Consider the following 17,557-nt stretch of genomic DNA (forward strand, 5'->3'; position numbering starts at 1 on the left):
AATGACAGACCCCGACAGATAACGACAGGCACTGACAAATAATGACTGACACCACCAGGCACTGACAGACACCAACAGGCACTGACAGACACCAACAGGCATTGACAGACACCAACTGGCACTGACAGACACCAACTGGCACTGACAGACACCAACAAGCACTGACAGATAACGACAGGCACTGACAAATAATGACAGACCCCAACAGATAACAACAGGCACTGACAAATAATGACTGACACCACCAGGCACTGAGAGACACCAACAGACACTGAGAGACACTGACAGGCATTGACAGACACCAACTGGCACTGACAGACACCAACAGGCACGGACAGATAACGACAGGCACTGACAAATAATGACTGACACCACCAGGCACTGACAGACACCAACAGGCACTGAGAGACACCGACAGGCACTGACAGACGCCAACTGGCACTGACAGACACCAACAGGCACTGACAGATAACGACAGGCACTAACAAATAATGACAGACCTCAACAGATAACGACAGGCACTGACAAATAATGATTGACACCACCAGGCACTGACAGACACCAACAGGCACTGACATATAACGACAGGCACTGACAAATAATGACAGACCCCGACAGATAACGACAGGCACTGACAAATAATGACTGACACCACCAGGCACTGACAGACACCAACAGGCACTGAGAGATACCAACAGGCATTGACAGACACCAACTGGCACTGACAGACACCAACAGGCACTGACATATAACGACAGGCACTGACAAATAATGACAGACCCCGACAGATAACGACAGGCACTGACAAATAATGACTGACACCACCAGGCACTGACAGACACCAACAGGCACTGAGAGACACTGACAGGCACTGACAGACACCAACTGGCACTGACAGACACCAAATGGCACTGACAGACACCAACAGGCACTGACAGATAACGACAGGCACTGACAAATAATGACTGACACCACCAGGCACTGACAGACACCAACAGGCACTGAGAGACACTGACAGGCATTGACAGACACCAACTGGCACTGACAGACACCAACAGGCACTGACAGATAACGACAGGCACTGACAAATAATGACTGACACCACCAGGCACTGAGAGACACCAACAGACACTAACAGACACCAACAGACACTTAGAGAAAACGACAGGCACTGAGAGACACCAACAAGCACTGACAGATTATGACAGGTACAAAATGATTCTGACAGCGTGTTAAGGACATACACTGATAGACATCAAGAGACACCAACACGTGCTGACAAAAACACTGACAGGCAGCAACAAAGAATAACAGGCACAGACCAACACTGACAGACACAGACAGACACCAACAGGCAACAACAAAGACTAACAGGTGTTGACAGACACCGACAGGCACTGACAGATTATGACAGGCACAAAATGATTCTGACAGCGCAGCAAGGACATATACTGATAGACATCAACAGACACCAACACGCAAAGACAAACAGCCACTGAAAGACATCGACAGGCACTGACAAGCAGCAACAAAGAAAAACAGGCACAGACTGACACTGACAGACACCAACAGGCAACAACAAAGACTAACAGGCACTGAAAGGTCTCAAAAGGTCTGATGGGGAGGAAAGGTCAGAATTCTGACTGTACTTTGTGTGTGTGTTGGTTGAAGTATTAACGGTTCGCCTTTATTAGCCGAGAGGATTAATGGAGTCCCTCTCTAGGTTATTTCAGATTCATTTAATTCACATTTTTCTCTTCCCTTACCAAAAAGTAGTATATGCAAGTATGTTTCAAGTATACTTCTAGTTTACTTTTTATATACTTATCAGTACTATTTTTTGGTAAGGGTTTGGAGTTTATGTATATTTACCTGTTGTACATGTGTGTTTAGCGTAAGTGCCCCATGGATCACTTACTGTTGGATGTAATACATAAAATAATACAAATAAAAAATTGTGTGTATATGTTACTGTTCAGTTAGACGTTAAATATGGGAAGTTACACGTTGTACAATGTATGACACACACACACACACACACACACACACATTATGGCACCCACATACACATGCAATTAGACAACCACACACAAAAATGCACCGTCGTGACAGTGTCTATGTGCAAACTCCCAGCATTCCTCTGGATGAGAAAACCTTCTCCTCAATGTTACACCACAACAAGCACTCCAACACTCACCTACCCATCAACCCTCAACATAAACATGGTCACCACATGTCATCAAAACAAGAATAATGACATTCAGGGCTGCAGAGTGCAGCCACAAATGGAGAACACTGAAAAACACACATTTAACACACAGCCCCACAATGTTTGTATTAATGAATGATGAAAATGAAGTCCAACTTATTCTTGGAACTGTCTCAAGGAAACTGTCTGTAAAGTAACACTTCCACCATTCATGTCCTATTCATGATGTTTCAGTAATTAAAAAAAAAATATGACTGAACTACACTGAAAAAAGAAAATACATGAATCAACTTAACTGAATTAGTTGTGTTTGCACAGAGAAGCAAACTGATTCCAGGTGAGTCACATGACTCAAAGTGGAAGAATAAAATGTCACCTGGTTGTCACATTTGTTGTGCACAGTGGACAGAAGAAGAAGCGTGTGACTGTGTTGGGCACACGCCCACTGGGAGTGTAATGTAGATACAGACACATATGTGAACCATGTTCAAGTACACTTGGGAATGCTGACATTCCAGTGAAAATAAGGAGGCGATCAGATTTCTGAACGCTAAAAATAATTGTGACTCAACACATGGGTTCAGGTTGTTGTGTGAGGAGACACAGAGCAACAGTTGTGTTTGACTATTTAGGTTGTGACACCAGGCTTGATTTCAGCTATCAAAATGATTCAGTATTTTAAAGGGATAAATGGACTGCATTTATAAAGCGCTTTTCCATCTCCATCAGATGGTCAACACGCTTTACAATAATGCCTCACATTCACCCCGATGTGAGGATGGTGCCATACAAGGTACTCACTACACACCGGGAGAAACTAGGAGATTAAGGACCTTGCCCACGGGCCCTTAGTGATTTTCCGGTCATTTATGTTGCGTGGGCTGCCAGAAGAGGAGGTACTGCTGGCCCACCACCACCAGATGGCGCCCTGCCTGGAGTGCAGGCTTCAGGCACAGAGGGCGCAGTCACCATGGACACAGCCGGGAGTGACAGCTGTCACTCATTATCTCACAACAGCTGTCACTCATCTGCACTTCATCTTGCCACTCCATAAAGACCGGACTTCATCTCCACCTCGCTGCCGAGATATCGTCTACCTTAGGAGGTAATTTGTTCTCAGCCATTGTTTTGTCTACCACAGACAGTGTTTGCTTGTGCTATTTTTGCAGTAGGTTTTGTGAGTGCTTGCAGCTGGAGGCTGGGTTTGGACTGACGTCTTCACTCCAAACCTTTGATAAGTACACATACTACTGCACGTGCCAGCTTTCTGAATGAGAGGACAGACGTCCTCTATCCTCGAGCCTACCCACACGTCACCTTTGTTAATTGACTATTGTACACATTCTGTAATCTGCTGTGTTTGGTTGTGCTTTTCACAACAGTAAAGTGTTCATATTTGACTCTTTCATTGTCCGTTCATTTACGCCCCCTGTTGTGGGTCCGTGTCACTACACTTTCACAACAGGATATCTCGGCCAGCGTCATGGATCCCGAGGGGCGTCAACCATCTGTTGGACAGCCAATGGAAGAGCAGGATGCACTGGCGTCTGCAGGAGGCGTGATTGGTGAGTTGCAGCAAATCCTCACCGCCTTTACTGCTCGGTTGGATCTGATGACCGAGCAAAACATCATCCTTAATCGCAGGATGGAGGCTCTCACCGCACAGGTGGAAGCGTGCGCTCAGGGCGCTGCTGCAGCTCCTCCTCCTGCCGACCCAGTGCAGAATATCAACGTTCCACTGGTCGTTCCACGACCCCCCCCCCCCTTCCCCTGAAGCATACATAAGTCCCCCAGAGCCGTACAGGGGTTGTGTGGAGACGTGCGCGGACTTTCTTATGCAGTGTTCGCTCATTTTTGCACAACGTCCCGTAATGTACGCGTCTGACGCCAGTAAGGTGGCTTATGTCATTAACTTGCTTCGTGGTGAGGCACGCGCTTGGGCTACGGCGCTTTGGGAGCAAAGTTCACGGCTCCTGGGTTTGTGAGGGAATTCAGAATGGTTTTTGATCACCCTAATAGAGGAGAGACCGCTTCAACAGTGCTGCTGTCAAAGAGACAGGGGCGCTTATGCAGTCGACTTCCGCATCGCGGCTGCGAGATCCGGCTGGAATAACGCTGCGCTCCGCGTCGCCTTCATAAACGGACTGTCGTCGGTCCTGAAGGAGCACCTGGTAGCTAAGGACGAACCGCGGGATTTGGATGGACTTATTGATCTCGTTATACGGTTAGACAATCGGTTAGAGGAACGCCATCGGGAGCGAGACGAAGGACGTGGCCGGGCACGCGCCGTCCCTCTCCCTTCCGGGTCTGAAAAGGTTCCGCCCTCCCCACGCTCCACAGCCGCAGCGCTCCGTGGGGCAACAGCACCCCCTCTTGACGTTGCTGGGAGACGCGCAGGGCCAAGATAAGATCAGATGACAGAATGAGGAGGCTGGTCCACGGGGAGTGTTTTTTCTGCAGCTCAAAGGAGCATATACAGAAAAACTGCCCCAAACAGCCAAAACGACAACACTCGCCTTTAGAGACTGAGCTAAAGGGGGGTCATAACATACACGTGGGACACACACGTATTGCCACACGACTCCCAGTTACAATCCTGAGTGGGGATTTAACACTTCAAGCCCCAGCACTGGTGGACACGGGGTCAGAAGGGAATCTGCTGGATAGCAGATGGGCTAGGGAAGTAGGGCTCCTTCTGGTGGCGCTCCCTTCGCCATTGCAGGTGCAGGCACTAGATGGCACCCTTCTCCCTTTAATCACGCACAAGACACATCCAGTAACTCTGGTGGTGTCTGGAAATCATCGAGAGGAGATCGAGTTTTTTGTGACTCCTTCTACCTCCCACATGATTTTGGGCTTACCGTGGATGTTGAAACACAATCCCTGGATTGATTGGCCGTCTGGGGTGGTGGTTCAGTGGAGCGAAACCTGCCATCGGGTGTGTTTGGGATCCTCGGTTCTTCCCGGTTTACAGGCTAAGGAGGAGGTCAAAATCCCTCCCAATCTGACAGCGGTGCCGGTTGAGTACCACGATCTTGCTGACGTCTTCAGCAAGGATCTGGCACTCACCCTTCCTCCGCACCGTCCGTACGATTGTGCCATTGATTTGATACCAAGCATGGAGTTCCCGTCCAGCAGGCTGTACAACCTCTCACAACCTGAGCGCGAATCAATGGAGACCTACATCCGGGACTCATTAGCTGCCGGGTTGATCTGAAATTCCACCTCCCCGATGGGTGCAGGTTTCTTTTTTGTGGGCAAGAAAGATGGCGGACTCCGTCCATGCATTGATTACAGGGGGCTAAATGAGATTACGGTTCGCAACCGATACCCATTGCCATTGTTGGATTCCGTGTTCACCCCCCTGCATGGAGCCAAAATCTTTACAAAATTGGATCTTCGGAATGCGTATCACCTGGTTCGTGTCCGGAAGGGAGACGAATGGAAGACGGCATTTAACACCCCGTTAGGTCACTTTGAGTACCTGGTCATGCCGTTCGGCCTCACTAACGCCCCCGCAACGTTCCAAGCTTTGGTAAACGATGTCTTGCGGGACTTCCTGCACCGATTCGTCTTCGTATATCTGGACGATATTCTCATCTTTTCTCCGGACCTTGAGACTCATGTCCAGCATGTACGTCAGGTCCTGCAGCGGTTGTTGGAGAACCGGCTGTTTGTGAAGGGCGAGAAGTGTGAGTTTCACCGCACTTCTTTGTCCTTCCTTGGGTTTATCATCTCCTCTAACTCCGTCGCCCCTGATCCGGCCAAGGTTGCGGCGGTGAGAGATTGGCCCCAACCTACAAGCCGTAGGAAGCTGCAACAGTTCCTCAGCTTTGCAAATTTCTACAGGAGGTTCATAAAGGGCTATAGCCAGGTAGTTAGCCCCCTGACAGCCCTGACCTCTCCTAAAGTCCCCTTCACCTGGTCGGATCGGTGCGAAGCCGCGTTCAAGGAGTTGAAACGATGGTTCTCGACTGCACCAGTGCTGGTGCAGCCCGACCTTAGCCGCCAGTTTGTGGTTGAAGTGGACGCCTCTGACTCAGGGATAGGAGCCGTGCTATCCCAGAGCGGAGAGACCGATAAGGTCCTTCACCTGTGTGCCTATTTTTCCCGCAGGTTGACCCCGGCTGAACGGAACTATGACCTCGGCAATCGAGAACTCCTTGCGGTGAAAGAGGTGCTTGAGGAGTGGAGACACCTGTTGGAGGGAGCGTCTGTGCCATTCACGGTTTTCACTGACCATCGGAACCTGGAGTATATCAGGACCGCCAAGCGGCTGAACCCAAGGCAAGCCCGCTGGTCACTGTTCTTCGGGCGTTTTGACTTCCGGATCACCTACCGCCCCGGGTGCACGAAGATGAAGTCAAGACTGAGCTGTCGGATCCACCGGAGCCCATCCTTCCGGAGTCCACTATCGTGGCCACCCTCACCTGGGACGTGGAGAAGACCGTCCAGGAGGCCCTGGCACGGAGCCCGGACCCCAGAACAGGGCCGAAGAACAGACTCTACGTCCCACCAGAGGCAAGAGCTGCAGTCTTGGATTTCTGTCACGGTTCCAAGCTCTCCTGTCATACGGGGGTGCGAAGGACCATGGCAGTGGTCCGGCAGCGCTTCTGGTGGGCGTCCCTGGAGGCCGACATCCGGGAATACATCCAGGCCTGCACCATCTGTGCCAGGGGCAAGGCAGACCATCATCGTCCCAGGGTATGACGACCATCTTCACGATAGTGGACCGATTCTCCAAGGCGGCCCACTTCGTGGCCCTCCCGAAGCTCCCTATGGCCCAGGAGACTGCTGACCTCCTGGTCCACCACGTTGTCCGTCTGCATGGGGTACCAACTGATGTCATCTCGGATCGTGGTCCCCAGTTCTCCTCACACGTCTGGAGGAGCTTCTGCCGGGAACTGGGGGCCACTGTGAGCCTCTCGTCCGGGTATCACCCGCAGACCAATGGACAGGCAGAACGGGCCAACCAAGAACTGGAGCAAGCCCTGCGCTGTGTGACGTCCGCACACCCGACGGCCTGGAGTGAACATCTGGCCTGGATCGAGTATGCGCATAACAGCCAGGTGTCCTCTGCCACCGGCCTCTCCCCGTTTGAGGTGTGCCTGGGGTATCAGCCCCCATTGTTTCCTGTGGTGGAGGGAGAGGTCGGTGTGCCCTCGGTCCAGGCCCACCTGCGGAGGTGCCGTCGGGTGTGGCGCACCGCCCGTTCTGCCTTGTTGAAGGCCCGGACGAGGGCGAAGACCCATGCAGACCGCCGGCGATCCCCGGCCCCTGCTTATCAGCCCGGGCAGGAGGTGTGGTTATCCACGAAGGACATCCCCCTCCAGGTGGACTCACCAAAGCTCAAGGACAGATACATAGGGCCCTACAAGATCCTCAAGATCCTCAGTCCTGCCGCAGTGAAGCTCCAACTCCCAGCTTCACTGCGGATCCATCCCGTGTTTCATGTGTCTAGAATCAAACCACACCACACCTCACCCCTCTGTGCTCCTGGACCGGCGCCGCCTCCTGCCTGGATCATCGACGGGGAGCCGGCTTGGACAGTGCGCCGGCTCCTGGACGTCCGTCGAATGGGCCGGGGGTTCCAGTATTTGGTGGACTGGGAGGGGTATGGACCTGAGGAACGCTCCTGGGTGAAGAGGAGCTTCATCCTGGACCTGACCCTCCTGGCCGATTTCTACCGCCGCCACCCGGACAAGCCTGGTCGGGCTCCAGAAGGCGCCCGTTGAGGGGGGGGTCCTGTTGTGTGGGCCGCCAGAAGAGGAGGTACTGCTGGCCCACCACCACCAGATGGCGCCCTGCCTGGAGTGCGGGCTTCAGGCACGAGAGGGCGCAGTCACCATGGACACAGCCGGGAGTGACAGCTGTCACTCATTATCTCACAACAGCTGTCACTCATCTGCACTTCTTCTTGCCACTCCATAAAGACCGGACTTCATCTCCACCTCGCTGCCAAGATATCGTGTACCTTAGGAGGTAATTTCTTCTCAGCCATTGTTTTGTCTACCACAGACAGTGTTTGCTTGTGCTATTTTTGCAGTAGGTTTTGTGAGTGCTTGCAGCTGGAGGCTGGGTTTGGACTGACGTCTTCACTCCAAACCTTTGATAAGTACACATACGAGGTCTGTCCATAAAGTATAGGTCCTTTTAATTTTTTTCAAAAACTATATGGATTTCATTCATATGTTTTAACGTCAGACATGCTTGAACCCTGAATGCTGAAACCGACTTCTTCTGAAACGTCTCTGTTCTCTCATGACGTCCTAGATCAACAGAGCCTGAAATGTGGAGGTTTTCAGCTTGAAACAGGCTGATGATGGCGCCTGAGAGCGCTGCGTGACGTCTCGCACCGTGGGAAGTCCTTAAAGCGACAGTATCACCTCAAAATCTCTCATCAGCCGTTAAAATTTTCACTGAAAACCAGCTTAATTTTTCGAACTGTGTCCACTTCGATGTGTCTCACAGGTTTAGAAAAAATTTTGATCAAACAAAGCGCCAGTCTCTCAGCAACTTCTCAGACAAAGGAATTCCGACGAGGGGCTGGACGACTCCTCCCACAAGGAGTGCTCACAGGCGAATGACGTCACCAACAGGCGTGGAAAAACTCACGCATGCGCACGAGGGTTCAAGCATGTCTGACGTAAAAACATATGAATGAAATCCATATAGTTTTTGAAAAAAATAAAAAGGACCTATACTTTATGGACAGACCTCGTACTACTGCACGTGCCAGCTTTCTGAATGAGAGGTGGAGTTCCACCATTGTTGTTACTGGGTGTTCACACACCCACATCTAATTGTCTCTGCTCCATGCCAGCAGTACCAGATCCGACACGTGGAGACGGTGGCCACCTGGGGTTTTCGGGACTTGGCGGCTCCAGTATTCTCCAGGTTCGGTGGCGGAGGAAATCGTGTGGTTCCGGTTCTTCTCAGGACAGACGTCCTCTATCCTCGAGCCTGCCCACACATCACCTTTGTTAAGTGACTATTGTACACATTCTGTAATCTGCTGTGTTTGGTTGTGCTTTTCACAACAGTAAAGTGTTCATATTTTACTCTTTCATTGTCCGTTCATTTACACCCCCTGTTGTGGGTCCATGTCACTACACTTTCACAACAATTTAATTTCATTTCTTTTCATTGATATAGCACCAAATCACAACAGAGTTCTTCACACAAGTAAAGTCTAACCTTACCAACCCCCAGAGCAGCAGTGGTAAGGAAAAACTCCCTCTGAGGAAGAAACCTTAAGCAGACCAGACTCAAAGGAGTGACCCTCTGCTTGGGCCATGCTGCAGACATAAATTATAGACAGGTTTGGTCAGGATGGGATTTGAACTGAGGATTCTCTGGTCTCAAGCCCAATGCTTAACCACTAGACCATCACCGCCCCCCCCCCCCCACCACCCCACCCCATAGGGATAGTCCTTTATAATTGCTCAAGAGCAAAACAATGACCCAAATTCTGAGTTTTCAGCACACGAAAACAATAATGCCAGGGGGTGAAAAACTAAGATCTGGGGCATGATTTTTGACTGGAAAAATGATTAAGTGACCCATTAATGCACTCAGACTTGTTGTTTTGCATGTGTATTTACCGAACATGTAGAGTTAAGAAAATGAATCAAATGTAAAAGAAACTACCATAATGACAGACCTAAATTCATGAAAATTCAGTAAGGTATATCTTCTATTATACATACCAATTCTAAGGTAGAACTCTGCTAGTGTGTACTAAAGTATATCTAAATATCTAAAAAAAGAAGAGTAGAGCCACATAGGTGCCTGGTCTTGAGAACCAGGGATGGTACTGTAGGTTGAAAAGCTTTTTTATCCTATGGGAACTCTCCCTACCCACCTCAGCGGCTCAAAAATATGGACACCATGTATATACGTAAGTGACATTTACACAATCACGGCAGTAAACAATATATACAAGAAATATAGTTACGACCCAGGTTGGGTAGGATTACTTTGAAAGAATACATGTGGATTACATGTATGTATGTACATACATTTGGATTACTTGTAATTACTTTTGGATTACATTTCAAAGTAATCCTACCCAACCTTGGTTACGACATAATATTATAGGAGTAAGCCACTAAAACCTAAATATTCATACAGGAGAAGATTGTAGTATATATATACCTAGTCTGTAGACTTTTTGTAAAACTAAATTATAGCTAGTTGGCTAAGCTATAAATATGGTTATGTTATGATAGAAACAGAAGCTATGATGTAATATGTTTTAGGTATCTATCTAAAGTTCACACTGCTAGCTTACTATAGGAAGACAAAATCCATATTCTACAAGCTGTCTAATGGAAACCCCAAACTTAGATACTATCTGCTGATATTTGTTAAAGCACCCATAAACTGAAGAACCATTAAAAATCTACACCATGTAAAATAAAAATGTAAATCACGAAAGTAAGCTAACTATAGCTAGATGAGCTACCATTAATTTAGCCGTTAATAAGCCAACCATACCTTGCTAGCCAACAAAGCTAAACAAAAACGGTAACTGGCGTATAAACATATACATTTTGGGGTCTCAATTCTACCCCTGAAGAACACCCATCCTGCATGTCATCATGTCTACCGGCTTTACCCAAATATTTAACGCTGGTGTTTCCCAGTGGGCAGCATGGTGGCATAGTTAGCACTGTTGCCTCATAGCGAGAATGTCATGGGATCGATTCCCACCTATGGCCTTTCTGTATGGAGTTTGCATGTCCTCTCCGTGTTTGCGTGGGTTCCCTCCTGGTGCTCCGGCTTCCCCCCATATCCAACGAGGTTAGGTGAACTGAATCCTTTAAAGTGTCCGTAGGTGTGTATGCGGGTCTGAATGTGTTTGTCTATACTGCATGTGGCCCTGCGACAGACTGGCATCCTGCGCAGGATGTACCTCGCCTCACACCCTGTGACTGCTGGAATAGGCTCCAACCCCCGTGAACCTTAACTGAAGAAAGCAGGCACAGAAAATGGATGGATGGTTTTTCACTGGTTGAGCACACTGACTCAGTTAATTATCTGTAGGGCGGATGCACTCTAGGTGCAGGGTTGGACACTCTTGATGTAGAGTATTAACCCCAAATCTGCTATCTAAATTCTGACTGCCTCCAAACTGATACTCAAACTGTATTTCAAAATGTCAAATGACTGCCTTGCATGGAGAAAATACTCTCCATGCAAGGCAGGAAACTTCCAAGAGTCATTTTCAATAGCATTGACGGTCAGCTAATTGCTGGTCTGCAACCACAACAGTGAGGTTTCACACCCAAGAAATCAACTATCTGCAGCATCCTAGCTATGAGAACATTTTTGATTACAAATGCATTTACACCAGTTCTGTTTCAAACTTCATGAACATTTGCTGACAGACACTAAAACCTTTCTCCCAATACACACACACACACACACACACACACACACACACACACACACACACACACACACACACACACACACACACACACACACACACACACACACACACACCCTTTAATCAAAGTTACAGTTAGAAGGTGCAGTTTGATGTCTTTCTGTAGAGACAGGAGGCCTTTGGCTTTGCAAAAATATGCTGGAGGTATACACATGGAGGAGATAATTACAGCATATCTGACCACTTCTTCCCCTCAAACTTAGCTTTACACGACCTGTATCCTTTTTAGTGTCTATGCCGCATGTTTTGTTTAGGGTTTTTTTTTTCTCTCTCTCTTTTGTAATATAAAGGTTATTTTGAGGAATAAGCAGGCCACACAGTATAATTAGAGATTCCACTACATTTCAGAAACCTACATCCTATTATATAAAAAAAGTAACATTGCGGTATATCATTGTGCCATTGACACACAGAGTTTGGGTTTGGTCAGTGAGCCACCTGTAAAATGTGACTTCTCACTAATTGTAGATGTGGATGTAAAAGCAGACGAACCTGATGAAGTCAGCAAAGCTTTCAGTGTGAATGATTTTTAGAAATGTTAAAAATCAGCTTTATCTCTTCTAGATTTTGCAACTTTGTTAAGTGAGTTTGTTTGTCACCAGGATTACGCAAAAATGTTTAAATCAATTTTCATGAAAATGAGTGGATGAGTGGTAGAAATGTTGTGTCGAATGCTGACAAATGTGACTGAGAACTCTTTGCATGCACAGTGGCCAGGCGGGGGGCAGTTTATCCTGCTAAGAAACAACTCATATGGGGCCCGAAAAATCTCTGATCCAATAATAGGCTTGGTAAAATATATGGTTTGTGCCCAGTCTATAAAGACAATATTAGCATTGATCAAAATGTTAGATTTTCCTGTACACTCACATCTTTCATGAGAAAACCCCACACATGAATGGTTATTGGTTTTATCAACAGTAGAAGCGATGGAAGACAAGGATACGGTGCACGTCATCTGTCTGTTGGTGCTAATGTGTTCTGTGTGACTGCTCTTACATTTGACCTCCCCCAGCAGTTCGTTGGCATTTAGACAGTCGACACGTTCCTTCCAGTCCTTGGAGAGGATCCGCTCCATGCAGGACGAATCTACAAAAAAGGAACACAGCTGAGTTAAAAAGCACAGTGGACTGTCACATTGGGGGTATTTAACTACCACCATAAGCTCCAGCTCAAGTCAGAGCGTCATGATTTTCAGTATCAACAAAAAAAGTACATTTTCACAATTTTGTAACAACAATTCATAACTGCAAACATGATGTAACCATGAATTTCTCAAAGATATCCAAATACTGTTTTGCATAATCTTGTAGATATTATGGGTGGCACGGTGGATTAGTGGTAAGCACTGTTGCCTCGCAGGAAGAAGATCGTGGGAATAGTTTGCACTATCTGTCATGGTTAGTTATCATATTACAGGATAGCATACGTCATACATCACAGAATCCAATGGACGATGATCTTGTTTGACTGTTACTTTGGAGACCAAGCACTCAACACAGTCAAAACTATTCCATTTATCAATTCCATTCTCTTAACCAATAATTTGAATCAATTTTACTAACAGCAACTTTACCTCTGTAACACAAACACAAATTGAAATTACCCTTGATAGACTGGCATCCTCTCCAGAGTGTACCCCGCCTGTCACCCTATGACCGCTTGGATAGGCTCCAGCTCTCCCACGACCACGACCTGATCCAGTATAAGAAGTTGAAGATACAACCCCAATTCCAATGAAGTTGGGACGTTGTGTAAAATGTAAATAAAAACAGAATACAATGATTTGCAAATCCTCTTCAACCTATATTCAATTGAATACACCACAAAGACAAGATATTTAATATTCAAACTGATAAACTTTATTGTTTTGTGCAAATATTTGCTCATTTTGAAATGGATGTCTGCAACACATTTCAAAAAAGCTGGGACAGTGGCATGTTTACCACTGTGTTACGTCACCTTTCCTTCTAACAACACTCAATAAGCATTTGGGAACTGAGGACTGCATTGATGGTGCCATCACAGATGTGTAAGTTGCCCATGTCATGGGCACTAACACCGCCCCCCCCCCACCTCATACCCTCACAGATGCTGGCTTTTGAACTTTAAAGCTTGGGACTCCGACGAGAGCGGTCACATCTCCTCCACTCCTTTATCTCTGCTCTCTGCTTTAACCTTCAAGTCCCTACTTCACCAGACTGTAAATCCCTCAAATTATATTGGATTCTGGATCTACTGGACTACTATTAGATTAACCATGGAATTGATCAGCTGGTCTCTGAATGTTATTGACACCAATTTTCTACAAGAAGGTCAGGAGCGGGGAATCCTACCTGCCCAGATGGAACGTATCCTGCGGGCTGTGTTCTCGACTCCTGGGGGTCTTGGCGTATTGCATGCTTGGTGCCTTTCTCCATTGAGGACGTCGAGGATTTATTCATTTTACAGGGCTGGTACTTTCTGGCTTATGTGCTGCCCTGATCTACCGGAAAATTAGCACGATGGCGGCATCAAGAACCACAGCTCCTGGCTTGTCCATCATGATTAACGAGGTTGGCAAGGCAGTGCATTCTCAGACTGAGACGACTCTTGAACTCAGACGCAAATTGGATCACATCTTGGAGCAGATGCTTGCCTTGCAGTTGAAGTTGAAGATTTCAGAGGCCGGTGAATATTCTTAATTCATAATTGGGAATATTCTTAATTCATTATTGGGATTTGGTTGTTCAAATGGAACTGTTAAAAGTGTTTTTCACTGCTCAACCACAACACTCCAGGCTTCAAGCCTGAAGGACAAATTGCCGGGCTGTTTTCTCCTCCAGAGGAATGTCCTTGGCCTTGGTGAGATTATTCGGCTCCTTTCTTATCTCATCCCACAAAGACAATAAACTGACAGACTTACACATGGACAGAGATGAAGCATGCTCCAACTTTTTTTCCCTATATCTCCGTTCCTGCCCCCATCACACACCCCATCCCGGCCACCACTCATGCCACCCCTTTCCCCTCCGGGGGCTGTGCGGTTTTTAGCTGCGGCAAGAACACGTTCCCCCCAAGCTAGCGGCGGCGCGACTCCAGTTGCAGCGGCCTTCACCCACTTTGCCTCAATTCGGATGATGGACTGCCTCAAGTTTAGTGCACATAAACAATGTCAAATGTATATGTGTTGTCTTTAATTTTTATGTGTGCCATTATTACAGTAAACAAGTAATAATTGTGGATTAATTGCTTTATTCTGATGTAATTGGAGTGTAAATGTAATTGCCCTTTTTTGGGATCAATAAAGTTGTCTGAAGTCTGAATTCTGAAGGTAATAATCTGGATGGTCTTTTTTCCTCTTTTGTCTGGAGGACACAATGTCGAAATGTGGACTCATCAGACCACAGCACACTTTTCCATTTTGCATCTGTCCATTTTAAATGAGCTTGGGCCCAGCGAAGGTGGTGGCGTTTCTGGATGTTGTTGATGTATGGCTTTCACTTTGCATGGTAGAGTTTTAACTTGCACTTGTAGACGTAGCGACGAACTGTGTTAACTGACAATGGTTTTTTGAAGTGTTCCTGAGCCCACGCGGTAAGATCCTTTACACAATGATGTCAGTTTTTAATGCAGTGCTGCCTGAGGGATTGCCGCTTATGTGTAGAATGTTCTCCAGATTCTCTGAACTTTCTGATTATATTACGGACTGTAGATGATGGAATCCCTAAGTTCCTTGCAATTGAACGTTGAAAAACATTGTTCTGAAACTGCTGGACTATTTTTTCATGCAGTTGTTCACAAAGTGGTGATCCTCACCCCGTCTTTGCTTGTGAACGGCTGAGATTTTTGGGGATGCTCCTTTTATACCCAATCATGAGTGTCCTCAGTTCCCAAACGCTTATTGAGTGTTGTTAGAAGGAAAGGTGATGTAACACAGTGGTAAACACTGTCCAACGTGTTGCAGGCATCCATTTCAAAATGAGCAAATGTTTGCACAAAAACAATAAAGATTATGAGTTTGAACATTAAATATCTTGTCTTTGTGGTGTATTCAATTGAATATAGGTTGAAGAGGATTTGCAAATCATTGTATTCTGTTTTTATTTACATTTTACACAACGTCCCAACTTCAATGGAACTGGGGTTGTAAATGACTAAATTACCCCATAACTCCATAACATGCAGCATGGACAGTCTAAACTATACCTTTTTTGGAATCTTATTGATCAGCTCAATGACACAGTATACTTTTTTGAATGACTGGAGCATTTTTAAATGATGACCCCTGTATAATCCTTCACTGACCCCTACCTGGATACACCTCCCACCCTGGAAAGGACATACGTTTTTGTGTAGGCAGTGAGGCTGGAGTGTAAGTGTTGTTTAGGCCCCTTAAGTGGTACTGATTCTGTCTACATTCACTTGGGGCTCATGGATGAAGAAAAACTAAGTGAATAGCCAGACTTGAAGTTATGAGCACATGAGGCAAACTTTGACTTCTGGACCAACTTAAAGTCTGGTGTCTCAAAAAGCAAAAGATCAACACGTGTCATCAAGTTTACCATAAGCACCATGTATTGTTACCCATAAGCTCTTATTTCAAATAGATATAAAAAAAAATGATCAGGGGTCATTCCTTCCTCCTCAGAAAAAAAACACACTGCATTCAGCTGACTGAATGAGAATGTGTGCATTGTTCTGAGATGTTCTTTCTCACAGTGTCTCACAGCCTCAGGACAACATCAGAGACACGTGATCTCAGAAGACTCACAAGGTCTCAGTGGTTCAACCGGAGAACCCATTGTGATGTTCAGTTATACAAGAAGTACTGTAAATCCTTTACAGGTGTTAAAAGGTGATCACAGAGAGGATAGACAGACAGACAGACAGACAGACAGACAGACAGACAGACAGACAGACAGACAGACAGACAGACAGACAGACAGATAGATAGATAGATAGATAGATAGATAGATAGATAGATAGATAGATAGATAGATAGATAGATAGATAGATAGATAGATAGATAGATAGATAGATAGATAGATAGATAGATAGATAGATAGATAGATAGATAGAGATGTCTTTAATTTGTAATTAATAGTCACATGGGGGCTCCAGCCCCCCCATGTGACTATTAATTGGAGTAAGTGGGTATAGAAAATGAATGAATGAATTAACCTATATCCCAGCAGTCATAGGGTATGAGGCAGAGTACATCCTGGACAGGACACCAGTCTATTGCAGGGCCACATTAACACACCTACAGTCAATTTAAAGTGTCAAATTCACCTAACCTGAAAGTCTGTGGACACGGAAGGAAGCCGGAACACCCGGATGGAACTCAAACACGGGGAGAACATGCAAACTTCACACAGAAAGGACCAGGTGGGACACGATCCCACAACCTTATTGTTGTGAGGCAACAGTACAAACCACTAAGCCACCGTGTGATATTGCTTTATAAATCTACTGCTTTGGAATGTTCCCGATCTCTGCTGTGTACTTCCCAAGAATCTCACACACGTGCACACACACAATGAAATAATGTAAAGTAGATGAGGAAAAAGTAGGAGGGGACATTATTAACATGCGTCTCCTCTGTCTCCAACGTTTCGTTGCCTGTGTTTTATACTTTCAAATACTCCTATGACCCCTTGTTTCTGTGTGTACATGGTGTAAGTGGATGCACCACAGATGGCGTCACGGTCAAGTCAGGCCTCATGCTGAAAAACGTGAAATAAGGAGACATTCTTTGCAAAATGTTCCCCTGAGGGTTTGCCTGATTTAGAACGGTTAAGTCAGACAACAGTTCATTTGTGGTGCTGTTATCCTGACAAAAGGGGCTATAGGCAGTCATAAGAGCACATGGCCTATTGTGAATGGCTTAATGTTTATTAGTTTGTGAGTAT

At 46.4% G+C, this 17,557-nt stretch overlaps 1 protein-coding gene across 1 annotated transcript in view; it reads right to left on the minus strand.

Moving 5' to 3' along the window:
* The window catches only part of LOC117515355 (transcription factor SOX-6-like), a 420,160-nt gene that overhangs the window by 169,486 nt on the left and 233,117 nt on the right, over positions 1–17,557 (minus strand). The window contains exon 5 of the mRNA XM_034175874.1: positions 12,663–12,752. Within this exon, the coding sequence (XP_034031765.1) occupies positions 12,663–12,752 (90 nt within the window). The remainder of the gene's footprint in view (positions 1–12,662; positions 12,753–17,557) is intronic.

This window comes from Thalassophryne amazonica, chromosome 8 (genome assembly GCF_902500255.1).
Source record: "Thalassophryne amazonica chromosome 8, fThaAma1.1, whole genome shotgun sequence".
In the NCBI taxonomy this organism is placed as follows: domain Eukaryota; kingdom Metazoa; phylum Chordata; class Actinopteri; order Batrachoidiformes; family Batrachoididae; genus Thalassophryne; species Thalassophryne amazonica.